Source organism: Sinocyclocheilus rhinocerous, unplaced genomic scaffold, assembly GCF_001515625.1.
Source record: "Sinocyclocheilus rhinocerous isolate Xijiao unplaced genomic scaffold, SAMN03320098_v1.1 scaffold615, whole genome shotgun sequence".
In the NCBI taxonomy this organism is placed as follows: domain Eukaryota; kingdom Metazoa; phylum Chordata; class Actinopteri; order Cypriniformes; family Cyprinidae; genus Sinocyclocheilus; species Sinocyclocheilus rhinocerous.
Window position 1 is genome coordinate 304,464 of NW_015631049.1, and position 20,764 is coordinate 325,227.

General features: G+C 36.0%; 1 protein-coding gene across 1 annotated transcript; it reads right to left on the bottom strand.

Annotated features, from left to right (window-relative positions):
* On the bottom strand, positions 1-1,601 carry LOC107741268 (nucleoporin GLE1). Its single transcript, XM_074560183.1, is given in 5 exon segments — positions 1-38; positions 685-909; positions 1,016-1,393; positions 1,396-1,458; positions 1,577-1,601. Coding segments are annotated over 5 exon segments (729 nt in total).
* Positions 1,602-20,764: the final 19,163 nt, after the last annotated feature.

Here is a 20,764-nt window from a genome sequence, read left to right on the forward strand (position 1 = left end):
TCATACCAGCAATCTGAACTCAAGAATGTCATCTGACCCTGTTACATGGAAACAGTTAAATAAAAGACATATTTTATCCTTACACCACATTTATTAGAAGAAAGGCACAACAGATAGAGTATTAATAAAATCCACAAATGAAATACTGTAATTAGAATGGACACCACTATGTAAACATTGCAATTATTGACATTTATTTTAGATATATATGATTTATATAAACTGTTTTATTATTTGTGTCCACTGAATTGTGTAAAAATATCATTAAACTATGGAAACCTTAATTTCTGTTGAACATCTCTGAATGCAATTTTCATTAAGAACAAATTAGTTATATTCGCCTCTGTATGAACATAAGGACAATGCAGAATGACATACTACTTGGTTTAGTGGGCTCACTGTTAGGTCATTCATTTAAACAAATAATTTATTTTGTTTTGTTTTGATTAATAAATGCAGATTTAAAAAACATTATCCCAAATTCATGTCCTTAAAATGGATCTGCCCAGTATTTTAATGCCTTAAAATGATTTTTTAAAAAGGCCCTGAATACTTCAGCTGTTATTTCTCCAGATGTGTACTTTTAGTTTCCTCTTCCTCTATGGGATTACATTTCTGCCGCAATTCTGCGCGCGAAAGATCATATTTTGAGCGCGCAAAAGTGCGTTTTGCACGCGTGCAAACTGAGTTTCTCCAGTTGTGTGTGTTTCCCCTGAAGCTGATTTTGTTTCTTTTCAACCTCTCTGACTATTTGCATCAGTTTATTATTAATGTCCTTAAGACGTCGGTCCTTGTCTTGAAGTTCCTCATCAAGTTTTTCTTTGTCTTTCTCCAGATCTTTAATCTTTCTATCTCTTTCTTCTAGAAGAGATTTTGTTTCTTCAAGACATTTGGATTTTTCATTCAACTCTGAGAGAAGCATAAGCATAATCCCAGATATGAGATCAAGTTATGCCCATAACAAACACTCATTTTAATATGTATGTGCTTGATAAAATTTGATCAAATTTCTTACCTGAAACCCTCAACCGTTCTTTCTGCTCCAACATCTCCTCATGTCTTATTTGCTCCTGTCTCAGTGTCTCCAGTAGTTGTTTACTGGTTTCCATCTCTTTGATTGCGCTCTCCAGTAGTTTCTCTTTCTCACTCATCTGTTTGCTCATATTCTCCAGTTCTATGTCTTTCTCCTCAAGCTGATTCTGTTTCTCTTCGATGTATTTAGTCATTTGTAGCAGTTGTTTTTCTATTTGTTGAATTTGTGATTATTTCATATCTAGGTATTTTTCATTTTGTAGGAGACCAGATTTTTCTGTGATTGTTTCTAATTGTTGTAAGACTCTTTCCAAATCCATCTTGGATGCTTTTAAATGTATTTATGTTTGTTCCAGTTTTTGCCTTGATTTTTGAAAACCTTGAATATTGTTTGGTGAAGTACCTTAACATAATTCACTTCAAACTCTGAAAAAGGAAATCATAATGATGTCTACATTAGTCTACCAGATGAAATGTAATGTCTCCCTAATGTGTCTTTCCTGATCTATAAAAGACAAAGAAAATGAACTTTAACAACACTCACCTGTCATTAAAGCAGATTCCTCCATTATCAGTCTCCCCCCATTGTGGAAGTATAAAGAAAACATTCTTAAGGGCAGGGGTGGTTCTGGGGGGTGGGTTTGCCCCGTGTCAACAAGCTGCCCCCCCACCCCTCTCTGGCCCCCCTAAATTTGGAATCATATCACACCAAACTATTTTGGGTTCAATGCGCAGTTTATCCTGTAGGTGGCATTAATGGAAAAAAGTAAAACATCCAGCTGTTAAATTCAAATCTACGTTCACTGACTGGTGCAGAGCCAGAAGAGACAGACGCGTTTTACAGCGCTGCGTATTAAAACCAATCACACACGATTCTGTTGAGTTTATGAATGCAATGGCCAATCAGAGGCGTTCAGATGAGTCATCGCTGAAACGCCAGTGTTTTGTTCAGTGCGCTGGCTTGCTGAATGAATTCTGCTCTCTGGCGAATTCTCTCATCATAAGCAACAAAGTGCAGATGTGCATACTGTACAAATGTAAGATATTAATTTCACAGTGTAAACAACTTCAGTGAATTTAATGGGAGTTTTTGAGATTGTTTGAACTTTGGCTAGACTGAAGTCAAAGATAATCTTCTTTGATAATGTAAATGTTCTTTGCTCTCTTTCTGTACAATTAAAGTGTTATATTAGTAACGTACAATGTTTTTATTAAATTCACATTAAATACAAAGTCAGTCATACATTTTATGGCAAGACACCCACCTGGTACTTAAGTAAAAAGAAGGGTTTTTACCAGGGGTGTGGACTCCAGTCACAGGACTCCAGACTTGACTCCGACTCGAGTCCCAAATTTGATGACTTGCGACTCGACTCGACATAATTAAAGAAGACTTGAGACTCGACTTAGACTTTGACAGCAAGGACTCGAGACTTGACTTGGACTTGAGCCCTGTGACTCGGAAAGACTTTATGATCAGATCAAAGTCGTTATAGACGCGTCCCTGCAGTGGCATTTTATATTTTACTATTTTTTTCTTGTTATATTGTTTATAATTAATAGATTGAGGAATACTTAGAAAGTTGATGTCTAACTTAAAAAAATGAAGGAGGGAGAGGGTAGAGAATGATGTCCCGGGTCGCTAAAGACCCGAGGCATTTAAGGGTTAAGTTTAAAGTTAATTCATAATTGAGATTTAATCTGAGTTTAAAGTTATGGTGCAACAGGATTAAAGTTGATCTTAAATATAACTTAAATCTGATCAAAATGATGGGTTAAAAATGAGATTTTAAAAAGATTTTTTCACTGCATATCCTATTTTGGCACAATCCCTAAATTGAACTCGAGTAGTTTTACTAAGGGCACCCATCTCACATGATATTGAACTATGTCAAACATATTCTACCTGCCCTAATGATAATTTAAAATATAATTTGAAGAAGTGTTTCTTTCACAAAATGAGTATTGTATATATAACTATAAAATATAGGCTTCTCAATTTTTCTCCCTCTTGCAGGCACTCATGTCGCTTCCGTTTCTTTCAGGATAAATGAATGAATTCACGTTTTGTAAATCAGTCTGTAGGCCAATAGCGCACACAGCCCCTAAATTTAGCAATCAACTATGCACAAAACAATGACTTGGTCCCACCTCTGGTTTTTACTATTATGCTACTTTGCCCATCACCCATTATAGATCAATACATAACATAATGTATTAAGGTGCAAAATGCATTTACTTACACATATTATAAAATCGAGATATTTCATGATATAGTTAACACGTTTGGGAATATTTCGAATAAAAAGGAAAAAATAAATAAAACATAAGCCTATATCAGTTATACAGTGCTATTGTGGCTGCTGTGTGTCACATGACGCCCCTGACACTACAATACAAAATGATTTGTCAGATAAATGAAACATGATGAAACGTTAATTTGAGTTTAAATTGTTATAGCTTACTTCTAGAGATTGCAGGGATACATGACATATGACTGATCACTGAATGAATAATACTGAAAGTAGGTTAAGATGAATTTTAAAAGTGTGCCCCCTAAAAGCACAAGTGGCTCCTGCCTGAAGAAAGTAGTTCTTAAGCCATTTTACCTCATGTAGAGTCAGATGAACTTGTCTACACTGATTCTTTGATGGCTGACTCAAAGGTTGGACTCCAGAATCTTTCCTTGCAGAGGGAACAAAACACAATATGAAGCATGAGCGTGTGTTTGATTGAATTTGGTGTAACAGCTGCAGACTTATGATTTAGTTCACTTTTAGTTCACACAGGAGATTATTGAGGACACTGAGCTGATGTTTAGTGGAGTTATGGGATGCTCACCTCCTTCTTCTACGCTTACTGTTATCTCATCTGTTGTGTCTTCACTGATGACCTGACATAGGTAAACTTGTCTGTGAAGGAAGAAAAAAACACATGGACTTGTGTACATGATCTACACTCTTAAAAATAAAGGTGCTTCACGATGGAATAAAAAGGAAAAAATAAATAAAACATAAGCCTATATCAGTTATACAGTGCTATTGTGGCTGCTGTGTGTCACATGACGCCCCTGACACTACAATACAAAATGATTTGTCAGATAAATGAAACATGATGAAACGTTAATTTGAGTTTAAATTGTTATAGCTTACTTCTAGAGATTGCAGGGATACATGACATATGACTGATCACTGAATGAATAATACTGAAAGTAGGTTAAGATGAATTTTAAAAGTGTGCCCCCTAAAAGCACAAGTGGCTCCTGCCTGAAGAAAGTAGTTCTTAAGCCATTTTACCTCATGTAGAGTCAGATGAACTTGTCTACACTGATTCTTTGATGGCTGACTCAAAGGTTGGACTCCAGAATCTTTCCTTGCAGAGGGAACAAAACACAATATGAAGCATGAGCGTGTGTTTGATTGAATTTGGTGTAACAGCTGCAGACTTATGATTTAGTTCACTTTTAGTTCACACAGGAGATTATTGAGGACACTGAGCTGATGTTTAGTGGAGTTATGGGATGCTCACCTCCTTCTTCTACGCTTACTGTTATCTCATCTGTTGTGTCTTCACTGATGACCTGACATAGGTAAACTTGTCTGTGAAGGAAGAAAAAAACACATGGACTTGTGTACATGATCTACACTCTTAAAAATAAAGGTGCTTCACGATGCCATAGAAGAACCTTTTTGTCTAAATGGTTCCATAAAGAACCTTTAACATCGGAAGAACCTTTCTGTTTGACAAAAGGTTCTTTGTGGCGAAAGAAGGTTCTTCAGATTACAAAAAGGTAAGAAAGAGATGGTTCTTTAAAGAACCTTTGACTGAATGGTTCTTTGTGGAACCAAAAATGGTTCTTCTATGGCATCGCTTGAAGAACCTTTTGAAGCACGTTTATTTTTAAGAGTGTAAGTTATGCTACATTTTTGTGAATTAAATAATATTCTGTCATGAGACAGAATTATTTTAAGACTTACTGCTGCTGGAAGTTGCCATTATTCTCTCCTAAACTGAAAAACATCTGATGAGAAAAATAAATGATTTCTATCTAACCACCCAACATCACCCCATCACAAAAGAATGACTTCATATTTCAATACTATCTGCTTTACTGACTTGATAATCAACTAGTAGCAAAATAAATGGATTGTCTGTTTATGACCTGTTTTTGTATTGTACAGTCTTTATCAAGTGGTATAGAATGTACGTCATTGTCACAGTAACATAACAGGTCTGTCTACTGTTTAAGACAGTATGTTTGTTTTTATGAATCATCTCAATCTTTTGAATTGTTTTCCCCTCTTTTTTGAGTATCCCACTGAAGAATTCCTAATTTTTAGACTCTGCCATCTTAAAAGAAGTTCTAGAAATTGTGTTATTTTCTATTGTCTTCTATTTTCAACAAAAGAACAATGTGTGAACAGCCCCTTGGTTTGTTGCTCCACTTACCTTTTCTGTCTAAAGTCTCCTGTCTCAGTTGAAGAGTGTGCAGGGGACATGAAGTTGTCACAAGAGTTGAAGAAAAACTACAAGTTAGCAGTCTTCGTCTTTCCTGCTGTTGCTTGTGAACACTGTCACACTAGTTCAGCATTCAGATCTCTTTCACTTTTACTGTAAGTACATTTACTTTCACTTGCACACTCATTATGGGAGATTCACTACTTATCTGTTTTTTATCAGGTTGTGTGGATGTCCTTCATGAGAATGAAAGAGGTTTTGTCAGCAAGCTCAAAACTGATTTGGATGCTTATTTAAATCTATTTCTTAGTCCTCAGTTTGCTTGCCTTGTTGGATGTTTTGTGGGTTGAACTTGAACAACTTTACCTGATTCTGTGTTTGACTCCTACATCCCTTTTCTACAGTATCCTCCACCCTGCCCAATCCCATTTCTCTGAAAAAGAAAGTTTTGTTAAATTAATAGGCCCATGTTTGAGATTTATCATGACCTAAAAATGTGAACATTGGCAAAAATGCAGCAAAACACATTCCTGCCATTGATTTTAAACCATAAAGTAAAAAAACGAATCTTGTGTTTCAGCTAATATTTAGATTAGATGAAGCCCTCTAGGGTTGAAATTGTCACGGTCTATCACGGAAAACTCGGGAAAGCATAGAAGATCCAAATGCAGTTTATTAGTCCCAAAACAGAGCAAAAACACTGGCAAGGTATTTCACAAACACAGAATCCATAAACACAAAGAAACAGAAGCAACACTGCAGCAACAAAAGACTAGGTGAGCACAGTAGGTATATATATATATATATATATATATATATATACTGTATATCACAGTGAGCTAATGGGTAAATGACAGCTGGAGGTAATGAATAATAATCAGTGCAAGGGGTGATGGGAACTGAAGTTCAGAACAAAACAAACAATGATCCAGAAGTGTGCCCTCTGGTGGCTGTCAAGGGCACACCAGCCGCTGGCTGTGACAGAAATAGACTACTGCACCATGTTATAGAACAGGTACAATACGGTTGAGAGATGTGTCTTAATCTGATTCACAATTTCACATTTTCATATGATTATTATAGATTGTAGATTTTTTACAGTTATTATTAAAGAAAGTGCTATATCCACCTCTTAATATCAGCAGTTAGCGAGATAAAGGTCTTACTAATGTTTATGTTTTATGTTTATGAGTGTATGTTTTTGACTCCCTCCACATGCATTTTAACATCCAGATAATTTTCTGCTGAGAAAAAAAAACAATAAATTATACATGCATCTAGGTATTTACACTTTAGACATTAATGCCTTTAAGGAAACATTGAGTGAAACAAACTAGTCTTACATTTACATATGCATTAGGTGGACCCTTTCTAAAGCAGCTTCAAGTGCCTTCTGAGTTTTTGTTCTAAGAAGCTAGGAACATCCTAAACTAAGATTGAGCTTTTGAGCTTGAGCTTTCTGTAAACACAAAAGGGCGCTGTGGTTAAACCAAATAAAAACAGGTGGTTTTGAAAAAAAAAAAAAAAAAAAGTAATTACGTTATGCTTCCCACACCATTAGATGGCATTAGAGACCAGGCATATTCACAAAGAAACCAGGTATAATCTTATTAGGCTATACTTTAGAAGAGAGTCTGATATGAAACGTGCTATTACGAACACCCCCAAAATAACCTGAAATCAACATCTAAACACCCCTCAAGGGTTAGAGTGGTGCAGAAGGTGCATTTGGAGAGCAATCAGCTGTTATGAACACTACTGTAATATTGCCCATTCTTGACATGGGTTGATTTGTGTGGAGCCCCCTACTGGGAAACGGTATTAAATGCAGCCCATTAAAAACAAACTGCAAAGCAAAGAAGCCTGTCATATAAATGCAAATGATGCATATTACAAATAGTAAATAGGGAAAGTGATTGCAATCACAGTCAAAACCAAATGAATAATGGCAGATAATCAATAATAGAAAACATCTTTTCACATATCTTTTCTGGCAGAAATGCTTTCAGTTTTGAATTATTCTTTTCACACATAGCTAACGTGTGGCTAAAGAAAATGTAAGATGGAGTTAATGACCGTGGTAGTCATTTCTTGCTGACTGGGAGAAAACAGCCTGAGCTGTCATGTCCATTAACGTTCAGTGGAAAACACCTAGCACTGTTGCCTGTTCTCAACTCCAGAGGTGCTGCTTCAAACCTGCCTTAACTCATTTCAGCAGGACATACAGGAATGATAGAAAAACACTCACTGCACCAAATGGACAAAAGCAACCGGACTTTTTCCAACCGCAAAGAGGACACCTCCCGCTTTTTGGGAAATGGCTGAAGTGCATAAAAGCTACCAAACAGCTACCTATCAACAGGGGAATAGCCCTTCCAAAGAAAATAATCATTGTTATTCTGTCAAGACAACATCTTAGCTTTTAGTCGACCACATCTCTGAGGTTACACGTTGTTCGTCAATGTATCTATAAATGGTTTAAGACATTGTTGTCTATAATAAATATGTGCACACATTTCCCATGTTGTTTGTGTATCCAACTTGGACTCCTTTGAGACTCTTGTAGATATTAATTAAACACTATTTTGAGTCACACATTTCAAAGTGATGAATCTGAAAACAAATGACAGCAGATGGGTCTGTGACATTCTCTGTGCCAGATGCAAAACTGACAGCAGTGTGCATCTATACTGTATGTATATTAGACATTTGCAGATTAATCTATTTATCTAACCAGGGGTAAATGAATCCCAGTGCTCAGTGAGTTTGATGAATGAACAGCCTTTATTCTTTACTCATGTACATTTATAAATACAATACTGCCTAATTCTAGTCTAGCACTGTTCACTGTAAACTAAGTCATCATATTGTGTTGCCAACAATGTCCAGATGGTCCTGAATAGAAAGACGAAATGTGTCTTGGATATGTATTTGAAATCACTCACTAATGAATAAATCTCCAGTCAGATCCAGTCACAAAAATGCATTTTAAAAGTTGAGAATGCCTCATGCCTAATGTTTTAAATGTTGGGAAGATGAATTGTCCCCTTATATTGCACTACTGCACATTGTGCACACTGTCACCCTTTTACATTACCAACACTTCGCTAGAAACCCACATTTACATTACTTTATACATTATTTATGCTGTGTATAAAGCAATCAGTATTGTCACTCTTGCGGACCACAAATGGAACTGTTTAGAACACGTGTATTTATACCCCACACACTGCACTGTACATACTGTGTTGGTCTATATTGTGAATAATGTATATATTGTGTGGCCTATTCTGAACTTGTACATTGTGGGTATTATACTCCTCTGTTAGATCTGCTGCAGTTTTGGTGGGTGAAAAACTCTGCAATTTTCCACCCACCATTACACATACGGTATTGCATGTATATGGTGTACTGATATTAATTTGAGATAGATAGTGGTATACAGCCTGAGCACACTCTATGGAATACTACGTTAATTACTTGAAATATTTGAGTACGCTAACTTATACATTTAAATCAAAATTATCATGTAATTTCAACTTTAATCAACTATATTTTCAGTAGTGGAAGCATAACTAGCTACAACTAGCTAATTCAGTAAATGCTAATTTGCTAATTAGTCACACAATGCTTTAACCCTCTGGCCCTCTTCGTTTAGGAGTCACACTTGCCTCCTTCGTGGTCAAAAGTGACCGATGCCTTGAAATGTAACTTTTTTTTTTCAATAATATTTTTTGATTATTATTTATGATTTTAAGGGAATTTTATGATACTATGCAATATTTATACAATTTTAATGAGCTATTTTCTCCATTAGAATTTATATATTTTTTTATTTCTTTATTTCTTTACTATTTTTTAATAAATGCAATATTTCACATTAAAATAGAGTGAAGGCATTTAAAATCCATTTTTGAAGTGAGAATTGGGCCATCTGGAGGCATTAAAAAATAAAAACTTGTGTAATGTTGCATAACCTCTTGTATTAGCACCCTATATAGATATATACAGAGGCTTTTGGATTCTTGTTGTTTTTTAGACACAATTTCTTCATTTTTTTAGGTTTTGCATTTAGATACACATCTAGACATTCTAAAAGACTATTTTTTGTCAAGGTTTAGATATTTTTGGTTAGATAAGTATCAGGTTTTACATTATGAGTACAGTCAAACATTAAAACCTTGTTAGAAAGGAAACACATAGAACGCATTTTTGTTACTCAGTATTTGATCATTAAAAAATCGAACAAAATAAGGAATGGATAGTGATAATTCAAAACACCTTATACAAACATTTTGTAATTAATTGCCATTTTATTCAATGTAATTAAATAAATGTAAATAAAACTTCAGAACAGAAATTAACATTTTTTCGTATTTCCCATTCATTTCCTATTTCGGTCATTTTTGACTGCGAAGAAGTCAAGTGTGACTATTTTTTTTTTTGAACCTTTAAAAACATCTGAATCATGTCCATGATTTTTTTGTGTGTTCATATTGCTAATGTGACAAAAGTCACCAAGTGTCATCTCATTCCGATGAAGCTAAGATTTTTTAAATTTCAAAATGTTAATTAGCATAGCAATTGTTAAATGAGTAAGGCAACATAGAACATTTAGCATATATCTTCTCTCAAACCAAGCTCATGTTCCACTCAACAACATGATGGTACCCCCCAAAAAACCCAACATAACAGAAACTCTTCTAAATCAGCATCCACTAAATCTCCAACATTAGTCTTGCGCGCACACACACATACACACACATTATATAACACATATTGGCATTTACTCTCTAAATTAAAAGCAAGTTCATTAAAACACAGCTCAAAACAATGAAACAATTCAGAAAAAGAAAGCTAAATACTCATGAAAGGTCTCACATGGTTGAAACCTTGTCTGGGGACCCTATTTGGTCTAGTGCCCTGCATGGGCACATGCCCGGTAGACCTGTGCATTCATCCAGTACTGCTACTCTCAAGATCTTTCAGCCATGATATTTGTAATTTGTTTCTTCTGTTTAAAGGAGTAGTTCACCCAATTTAATTTAATTTATATACTGAAAACAGTGATAATTTAAATTAATTTCCAGACAGGTTTGTTGTGTTAATTGCTGTCTGAGTGCACCACCTGTCATGCAGCACCAACTTAATATTCACTAATATTGTTATTCACATGTCACCAGTTAGTGTTGACAGAATTCAGTAACAAAACTATTACGTCCTGGCACTTGATAGACAATAATATTGCTGGACTTGCCAACAACCTTGAACAGATTACACCTATCAAACCTTAATTTGGCATTTAATGGGAATGGCTTGGCTAGTGTTTAAATAAGTTTGTGCTCAAATCTCTGTTGGTTGATGGAGCTGTGAAAATGGCTCTACAGCTCCATCAGCCAAAATCAACCTGTCATTTTTTGCACTTTATGGACAATCCCTATGACCACCTTCATGACCCTAACTTAAAGGCCCGTCTTCATCCTTTTCTAGACAAAACACTCTTAAAACGTATGTGAACAGCAAAAGGACAAAAAGAAGGAAAACCTGAACTACCACCTTCTGTCACAGTCATGGACTTCTTTTGTGTTTTCATTTAGTTTCTGTCGTCCTTTGATTAGTTCATTCAGTTCACCTGCGTTTGATTAGTTATCATCCTCACCTGTCTGTCCGTCGTTATCTCACCCTACTTAAGTTCCCCTTTCAGTTCATTTAACAGCTAGTTATTAGTTGTGTATGCTGCATGCATTACCCTGTGTTTTGTATGAATCAGCATCATCATCTTGGATTACTATTAAATGTTATTTGAGTTACTTTTGTCTTTGTGTGCCTTCCTTCACAAGAGCGTGACACCTACTGTATTGTAAAATAAAGAGGATTTATTATTAGTAGTAATAAAAATAATAAAATAATTATAATAATTGTATTTTACAGAACAATTAAATCACAATACTAATATTTATGACTGTCTTCTTTGCTTTAAAATATTAAACCATAGCTCTTATTTTATTAGAAAACTGCTAGGAGAGCTTAAAGCTACTTGACAATATATTTATAAGTGATTCTCATTACGAATTTGAGAGAATGGCTGGCACGTGGTGCGTTTCAAATACACGCTATGGGCAACCGAAAGTAACAACAATTGCTGACTGTTGGAGATGCTGTTAAGCAGAATTTATAGTGAACCAAACCAATACGCGACACTGAAAACATTGAATCATGAGTTGCTCATGTGCCACACTTCACTCTGAAACACGGTAATTGTTTACCATACAACAGTACAAATAATTATAATAACTTATTACAGATAAATTAATAATAAAATAAATAGATTTGAATAGATCTACTAAAAACATTGATCATGACCCTTTTTGAACCATGATATACCAGTTGAGAACCACTGTTAAGCTGTCTAGTAAAAGTTTTGTCAGAATAACCTGTATGTTAGCTGCTGTTCTCAGTAAAATAAATAAATAAATAAAACAATAAAAAAATTAATTAAATAAATAACGCAACTGTAAATCACAGCTGGGAGAAGTCACTTTTTAATTACATGGAATGTGTCAGTTCTTCTACATTTATAAATACTGACATTCAAATCAAATATAAAAAGCTTTACATTTTTATTAGTGAATCTTTTAAGACTGATTTGTGGAATTATTAAAATGTTTCTGGGAATTTTATAGTGTGAAAAGACTGTGTCGCCCACACAGGTCAAAATGCCTTCGGGGCTGAGCATCTCACATTCCGCTCTATGTTCAGTTTGTTTAACTTTTTAAAATTAATTAATTAATTAATTAATTTTTTATGATGTTCTTTGCATTTATTTATGGATTTGGACCATTGTATGATACTATATGATTATACTATGTAAGCAATTGGCAAAGATGAGGTAAAAGCAGAACAAAAACAAAATGGAGTGTATTAGTGTAATGGAGGCCAGCTGGTAGAAGATGTGAGGGTAAACCTCACTCCCCTGATCTCAAGAGGTTTGCTAGCGACTGATACTAGAGGCTGTGGCCCTCATTAACATGCCTGCCTCAGTGCCTCCCATGCTGGAAACACCGTTCGAATCCCACTCAGAGTGAGTGAGGGAAGAAGTACTGGAGGGGTTACATTGGTGCCGTGACCCGGATTGTAACGGAGGCCAGCTGGTAAGAGCTGTACGGTTAAACCTCACTCCCCTGATCTCATGAGATGTGCTAGCGAATTAGAGGCTGCAGTCTTTAGCGTCCTCGTTAGAACACCCGCCTCTCAACGCCTGTTCAAATCCTGTTTGGAGTGAGTGAGGGGTAACATTAGCACTGCTGCATAGCTCTGTACTTTCATTCAGTGCAAAGATAATAAGATAAAGACTTTCTGAGAGCACTTCTCTTCTTACTTGTACGCAAAGAGACTGCAAACAGATGGTCGATGGGCAAATTAACAGAGATGCTGAATTGTAAATGGTTAACTTCTATTGTTAAAAAAAACACATACACACACTTTGGTGACAGCTGAAAAGCTGAGTTGTTCCTCGTGGCTATTGGAGGGAATTCCGTTGCTGATTGGCTGTTGATCTGGCGCCTGAATGACGTTTGGATGACGTCCTTTTGGGAGAGCCCTCCGGAGATTGGTTGGTTTCTTGATGACGCAGAGGCTTGAGCAGTTCTGGTAAAAGGAAATAACCTTATCTACTAAAAGGTTAATAAAACACTGATTAAAGTTGCAAGGTTACATTTTGACACCTCAAGATATAAGACATCCAACATATTATTTGTGAATATGGTTGCCCCTTTTTATACGAATGTCTTTTGAATTGTCTGTGTAAGTTCTCTGTTTCTTTGTCTGTAACAGGAGAACCGCGCGCTTTTTCTGGAAGGTAGTAAAAGGATGTGTCCCTTTTGGAATGCAGGGAGAAAGAGGGGAGATGTCCTGAGGTCATGACACTGTCACGGGTGGAGATCTGCCATTCTTCTCGCTCGGACATGGAGCTATTAATCTGTCGCTTTCTGTTTATCGGACTATCAATTTATGCATTAAACGGTCATGGGGTCCGGGGCATTTCCAGATACCATGTTCTTTGTTCTGTTGTTTATTAGCTGGTTTATTCATGCTGAAGCCGGTCAACGTTACACTGCAAATCTGGTCCCTGAAAGCCCGTAAAACAAAGATAGTTTGTATCCTAGTTTGAGTTAGGGTTTAGGCAGTTCAGATCCCCCCTAAGGGATAAGGACCAGGCCTTGACTGGAAGCAGGTTCAGACAATTAGGTGCCCTGTTGATCATTGATCTTCTTTACGACCGTAGATAGCTGGGGAGGAGAGTCCTTAGTTTTTCCGGTGGAATGCGGAGATTCAATCGTTCATTTGTGCGATATTCGCAGAGGCCTTACATAGTATATGTTTTTGTACAGTACATTATTAACAGCACTGCAATAATCATGACGTGAAGTGTGCTTCAGCGAAAAACGCACAGGTCAAGCAAGGTTATGATGCTAATTGTTCAGCCTGAACCGCAGCCTGTAATATTGTTTGTGCCAATTAATTTAAATTTCAATTACATTGAAATCTCTTTTTAGGAACTGATGGCACTGAAGTCTGCCAGTAGCTGTGGTCAGTGATTCAAATAAATCCACACATGGATGCAAAGGTGAGGCTGAGTATTCTTGAAAGGACTGACACGCATTTGGGATGGCCAGAGGGTGAGTAAGTAAATAAGTAAAGTAAGTAAATTTGCATTTTTGGGTGAACTATTCCTTTAAGAAAACTTTTTCTCATGCCTGCCTTATGAAAATGACTACCAAAATATACTTGAAAACCAGGGAAAAAAAAGAAAAAGAAATTCTTAACCTTTACCAGAGTACTTGAAACTAAGAAATAACCTTGCCTCACACTTGTTGGGTAACCAACATCACACAAACGTTCTCTCACACTATATGAAACCACCAATAGGGGTTTGTACTTACTATTATTAGCATGATAAGACATGTAGACAGGAGTACTGTGAAAACAATGTTGAAATAATAATAAAATAAATTATGCATTTTATGCACTTCTTGCGTGACCTCACCAGCATACAATGCAGGTAATGCATCACAAATTTAATGCAAGCATAGCTTAACATTACAAGAAACACAGTGTTCATTGTTCACTCTTGATTTGTTGTTGGATTTCTTTTTTAACATCAACAGGTTTTGCCTTATGTGTCACAGGTCTTTTTGAAAACATCAATATTACTCCAGATCAGATGTATGTCTTCAGATCTTATTCTTGCATAGCACATTTTATGTGCTTATGTGTTGGAAAAGCAAAGAAAACTGCATGCCCTTCACAGTCTTTTGAAGTCGTTTAAAGGTATTTTGTCTCTGATATTTGTGTTTGCCTGGCTGACTCCAATCAAACAGATCAGTAGGTATGGGCCTGTAATTCAAGCTAATAATTATCTCAGTGTGACAGAAAAATGGCCAGCAATACCCTGTTGTATAATATGAGTTGACCAAACTACCAAGTGAATTCTACCATAAACTGCTGTGAAGAAAGAAATCGTTCAGACATCCTGTCATGATGTTGATGTCTAAATAAAAGGTCAGTGAGTCACTGTTAAACTTCCAAAGTTTTTTCACAGTATAAAAATACACTAATCAAAAGGGTCAAAATTTTGCTATTTAATATTGATAAAAGATGACTGATTTTTAAACCAACAAATATTCACAATAATATTTTATAATACAAAGTTATAATATAATTAATAGATCATTTGATAATATAATAATATACTTTTTACATTTTTTCCCCACAGGTTTATGTTCCTTTTTCAACTGCTAAATGAAGTACATTTTCCACCTATAAATACTAGCATTGTATTACTGAAAGTGAATATTTCTGCCCCTAATCTGGCACATTAAATGTTGTCGATGTGCATCGTGCTTTCTTTCCAGCCTGTTAACCATTCCCAAATTCCTGCATTATTTCTGTCATTCAGCTCTAGTGAATTTTCTGACAAATAGGTTCTTGAAACAAGATATGCGCATTTTGGATTATCACATAAAAAACCGCTGGATGGAAACGCCAAGATGCGCATAAATTCTAAAAATGCGCATAAAAAACTTATGCGCACAACTGAGTAGGACAAACTTTTTATCCGATAAAAAAAATGCGCATAAACTACGATGGAAACACATTTACCGAATAAATTCCACCACGCGCATTGAAAAAGTCCGTTCTATATAGAACCTCAAGGAACCCTTTTTTTTAAGAGTGCGATAGCACTCTTTTATTACATTGTCAGCCAGGCTTCAAAATTTATCACAAGCATCTACAAAGAATCCTCTAACGTTTCCCCCATCTGAAACATGTTCAATATTTCTGATAGCCAATACATAAAGAACATGTGCTTGCCTTAAAACAAATCACTGCCGTAAGCCTCGAATAATGATTTATTTCAGAGCTCTCAGGTTCGCTTTCGCGGTAAATCGCTTCAGGCTTCAGTCATCATCCTCGCATTTTACTCTTAAAGGGATAGCTCACAAAAAAATGAAAATTACTCTATGATTTACTCACATTCAAGCATATATCGAAATCTTCCGACATTTTTCTTTACATAACCTTGTTTTGTACTTCTTATTCGTGACCGGTGTTTTGTTTTGCTCTCTCCTTTGCGCTTCGTGTTTGTCACTTCTCACTGGAGCTTATGCTATGCCTATACTGTCATCCGCTGGACCGCCACTCTTTCATGCACACGCGTATGACTAGCGGACGCTAGAGATTATGGTTTATAAAGTTCTAAATATGGATATTTTTCTTACAGAAATGCATTGCTTTGCTTCAGAAGGCCTGTATTAAGACTCTCGTCAAATCAGATTGTGCACAGACAACTTTAACCGCCAACTGCTGATAATCATAGCTGCTCGAAGCGCATTCGAGTGCGATGAGCGCTGTGAAAAAGTGCATTTGGGACACTCTAAAACGCTTGGAAATGTGGAAAATAAATTGGAGGATCAGTTTTAGTATTATTGATGACCCGTGGCGTAATTAATATACTGCATCTCTGTCAGAGCATGATGTAGGCTGATAAAAATTCAGCTCATTAATAAACAAAGTTTTTTGTTCGATCCATTTGATAAAATCTGCCTTCATTTAGCAAGTGCATTCGCGCAAAAACATTTTTCAAGGTCAACACTTTTTGTTCCATTCAGTTGTAGATGCTGCTGATTCGCCCAGACTGCCGCAGCCCCGCAAAGTTTGTGTGTGTGTTTTCTTTTGAAAAAGTTTCCCTGGAAATACTTCCCCAATTTTTTCCTTACTAATTGTATTATCAGCATAACAATTTGAGTAAATGTAGCTGTGTAAAAGGTAGGGGATGATCCCCCCTTCTAGAACAATGTGCATTTATGATTAAATTGTAACATAAATTATCATGTTTATGATTCTCATTTCTTTATCACAAAATGCTAAAACTGGCACCGTTTTGGAGAGAAATTGCTTCTTTTTAATTTCTCTTTTTAACCCATCTCATGGTGTGTGATGATGAACTCTCGTATGAGTTTCTAATGGTTTTGTATTCTTTGCATTGTTCTAAACATTAATATTTGATGTGTAACAATAGCATGCTCTGGCTCAGTGGCCTTACACCTGATTTTAAATCTAATTTTTCAAACATTATGATTTAAATGGTGTATTGAGAATAACTCTTTCATCTTTTCTTCATGTTAATAGTTTTTCAGTGTTGTTTTGATGTGTTTTAAAGAGTTGACAGTCAAAATTAAACCTGCTGGATGATAGAATGCTCTTCATTCTTTCTGGCAAACAACAAAAGATAAAATTAATTACAGTATGTACAATATTTTCTAAATTTTTAAATTGCAGTGTATAGTTTATTTTAAGGGGTAGATTCCACAGCTCAGTACTCATACTCACTACTCATGAGTACTTTTAAATAAGCTACTCTTTTACTCTTACTCAAGTAGTTTTTTTGGACAAGTACTTTTTTCTCTACTCACACTTAGGCATGGGCCGGTATGAGATTTTGACGGTATGATAACCTTAAGCAAAAATATCACGGTGTTGTCGTTACAGCTCTGAAATGTCTTATTTTTAAATGACTGGGTAAAAAAAAATTTCCGCTGAACACAATATATTTTGTTTTTGAGCAACATACAGAATATTAGGAACAGTAGAATTTGTTTATTTTGCTATGCCTATACTGTCATCCGCTGGACCGCCACTCTTTCATGCACACGCGTATGACTAGCGGACGCTAGAGATTATGGTTTATAAAGTTCTAAATATGGATATTTTTCTTACAGAAATGCATTGCTTTGCTTCAGAAGGCCTGTATTAAGACTCTCGTCAAATCAGATTGTGCACAGACAACTTTAACCGCCAACTGCTGATAATCATAGCTGCTCGAAGCGCATTCGAGTGCGATGAGCGCTGTGAAAAAGTGCATTTGGGACACTCTAAAACGCTTGGAAATGTGGAAAATAAATTGGAGGATCAGTTTTAGTATTATTGATGACCCGTGGCGTAATTAATATACTGCATCTCTGTCAGAGCATGATGTAGGCTGATAAAAATTCAGCTCATTAATAAACAAAGTTTTTTGTTCGATCCATTTGATAAAATCTGCCTTCATTTAGCAAGTGCATTCGCGCAAAAACATTTTTCAAGGTCAACACTTTTTGTTCCATTCAGTTGTAGATGCTGCTGATTCGCCCAGACTGCCGCAGCCCCGCAAAGTTTGTGTGTGTGTTTTCTTTTGAAAAAGTTTCCCTGGAAATACTTCCCCAATTTTTTCCTTACTAATTGTATTATCAGCATAACAATTTGAGTAAATGTAGCTGTGTAAAAGGTAGGGGATGATCCCCCCTTCTAGAACAATGTGCATTTATGTTTAAATTGTAACATAAATGATCATGTTTATGATTCTCATTTCTTTATCACAAAATGCTAAAACTGGCACCGTTTTGGAGAGAAATTGCTTCTTTTTAATTTCTCTTTTTAACCCATCTCATGGTGTGTGATGATGAACTCTCGTATGAGTTTCTAATGGTTTTGTATTCTTTGCATTGTTCTAAACATTAATATTTGATGTGTAACAATAGCATGCTCTGGCTCAGTGGCCTTACACCTGATTTTAAATCTAATTTTTCAAACATTATGATTTAAATGGTGTATTGAGAATAACTCTTTCATCTTTTCTTCATGTTAATAGTTTTTCAGTGTTGTTTTGATGTGTTTTAAAGAGTTGACAGTCAAAATTAAACCTGCTGGATGATAGAATGCTCTTCATTCTTTCTGGCAAACAACAAAAGATAAAATTAATTACAGTATGTACAATATTTTCTAAATTTTTAAATTGCAGTGTATAGTTTATTTTAAGGGGTAGATTCCACAGCTCAGTACTCATACTCACTACTCATGAGTACTTTTAAATAAGCTACTCTTTTACTCTTACTCAAGTAGTTTTTTTGGACAAGTACTTTTTTCTCTACTCACACTTAGGCATGGGCCGGTATGAGATTTTGACGGTATGATAACCTTAAGCAAAAATATCACGGTGTTGTCGTTACAGCTCTGAAATGTCTTATTTTTAAATGACTGGGTAAAAAAAAATTTCCGCTGAACACAATATATTTTGTTTTTGAGCAACATACAGAATATTAGGAACAGTAGAATTTGTTTATTTTCCTTTGATTTGCTTCCTAACAAGAAGAAAAATAAAGACTGACATCTTTATTTAACCTAAATCTGTAAACATAAATTCCAGGGAAAGCTCCTTAGTTCGGCCGTCCTACACACACGTGACTGACCGCTTGCTCGCACCAACAGGAGGAGGAGGGTGGTGTTACTCTCTACACTGCACTCAACCTGAGGGATTCCTATACTTTCAGTCTTTGAGGAGACATGAAAAACAGCGCATACCGCAGGAAAACAGAATGTTCTGACTAGCTTTGTGAAATTATACTAAATGCCTGAATGAAGCAAACAACAGATGCTCTGAATGAGAAGCAGATTCACTCTCTGACAGCAGGAGGCGCTTCTGGAACACCAGATACTGCGTTTCCTTGGTTACCGCTGTAAACAAAGCAGCACTCAATAATATTAATTTTCAAGTATTAATTTTTTTCAGTACACTTTCCACCACTGGTTAATATGAATTTAGTGTGATAAATCGCTACTAACCTTATTGGTGTGAAGTCATACAGAATACTTCAACATCACTGTCATGGCGACGTGCGCCAAAGTCTGTAAATCGCTGGTGACTTTCACACGATGTCTGCACAAGGACAGAATAAGGGAATCGTGACTTTCTTGTTTTCATGAGTTTGAGGTGTTGTCTTAATAAGCAAAATAACTTTTTTTTCTCAGGACTAAAAGGCCCAAATAAAAGTAGTTTGCTTCTTTACCTAAAACCACGCCCAACGCGCCACACACCTCTGTTGACGTATAAGGCAATACCCACACATCAGTCATAACTAAAATTTCATTTGTACAGTTATGATTTAGACACATTTACAGTTTAAAATATAGCTTAAGCTTATTATCTTAATTAAGCTTAATTTTCACTTATTTTAAGTGATTGTAAAATATGGGAGAAATTGTTCCTGATATTATTTCTATTTTAAGAGTGATTATTATTATTATTATTATTATTTTGAAGGACAAATCGAAAAAAAAGGGTGGTATTGACGTTATAGGCTACAATAAGACCTTTAGAATGAGTGCAGTTTGTATTGGAACCATATATCCTTTTTACAGTTTGATTCCATCTTTTTTTGACATAGCTGTTATGTAACGTTTTCTATCCGTTTTTATTTTTCATGGACGTTGACTTCGCAGAGTTGCTAGTATACCCTCTTTTTGGACACAACAACAGGAACCGACTTTCAGCAGTCATGCAATACGTGTGCAGAATTAGCCACCAGTCGCTGCACAGTAGGCTATTTGTTGGCCGCTTTGCTGTCTGATAGCAGTCCAGATATTACTGCTTATTGATTAAGTGTTTCAATTAAAAGTGACCTCCTTCAGTGACGAAATAGTAAGGCGCATAATGCTGAGAAGTGGTGCTGGTGCGCGCGTGTGGATATTGTGTGTGTGTGTGTGTGTGTGTGTGTGTGTGAGGTGGCTAGAGCGAAGACTGATTATGGATCATGCCAGGGGTTGAGACGCATCACTAATAACTGTGACTATCGTCCAATCCACTTCACTTGACGCTGCGCTCCAGCGTTTGGCTCGCAGAAGGCTGACTCAGACATCACCAAACTCTCCAGAAGTAGATCAGAACTGCGCTTTGGTG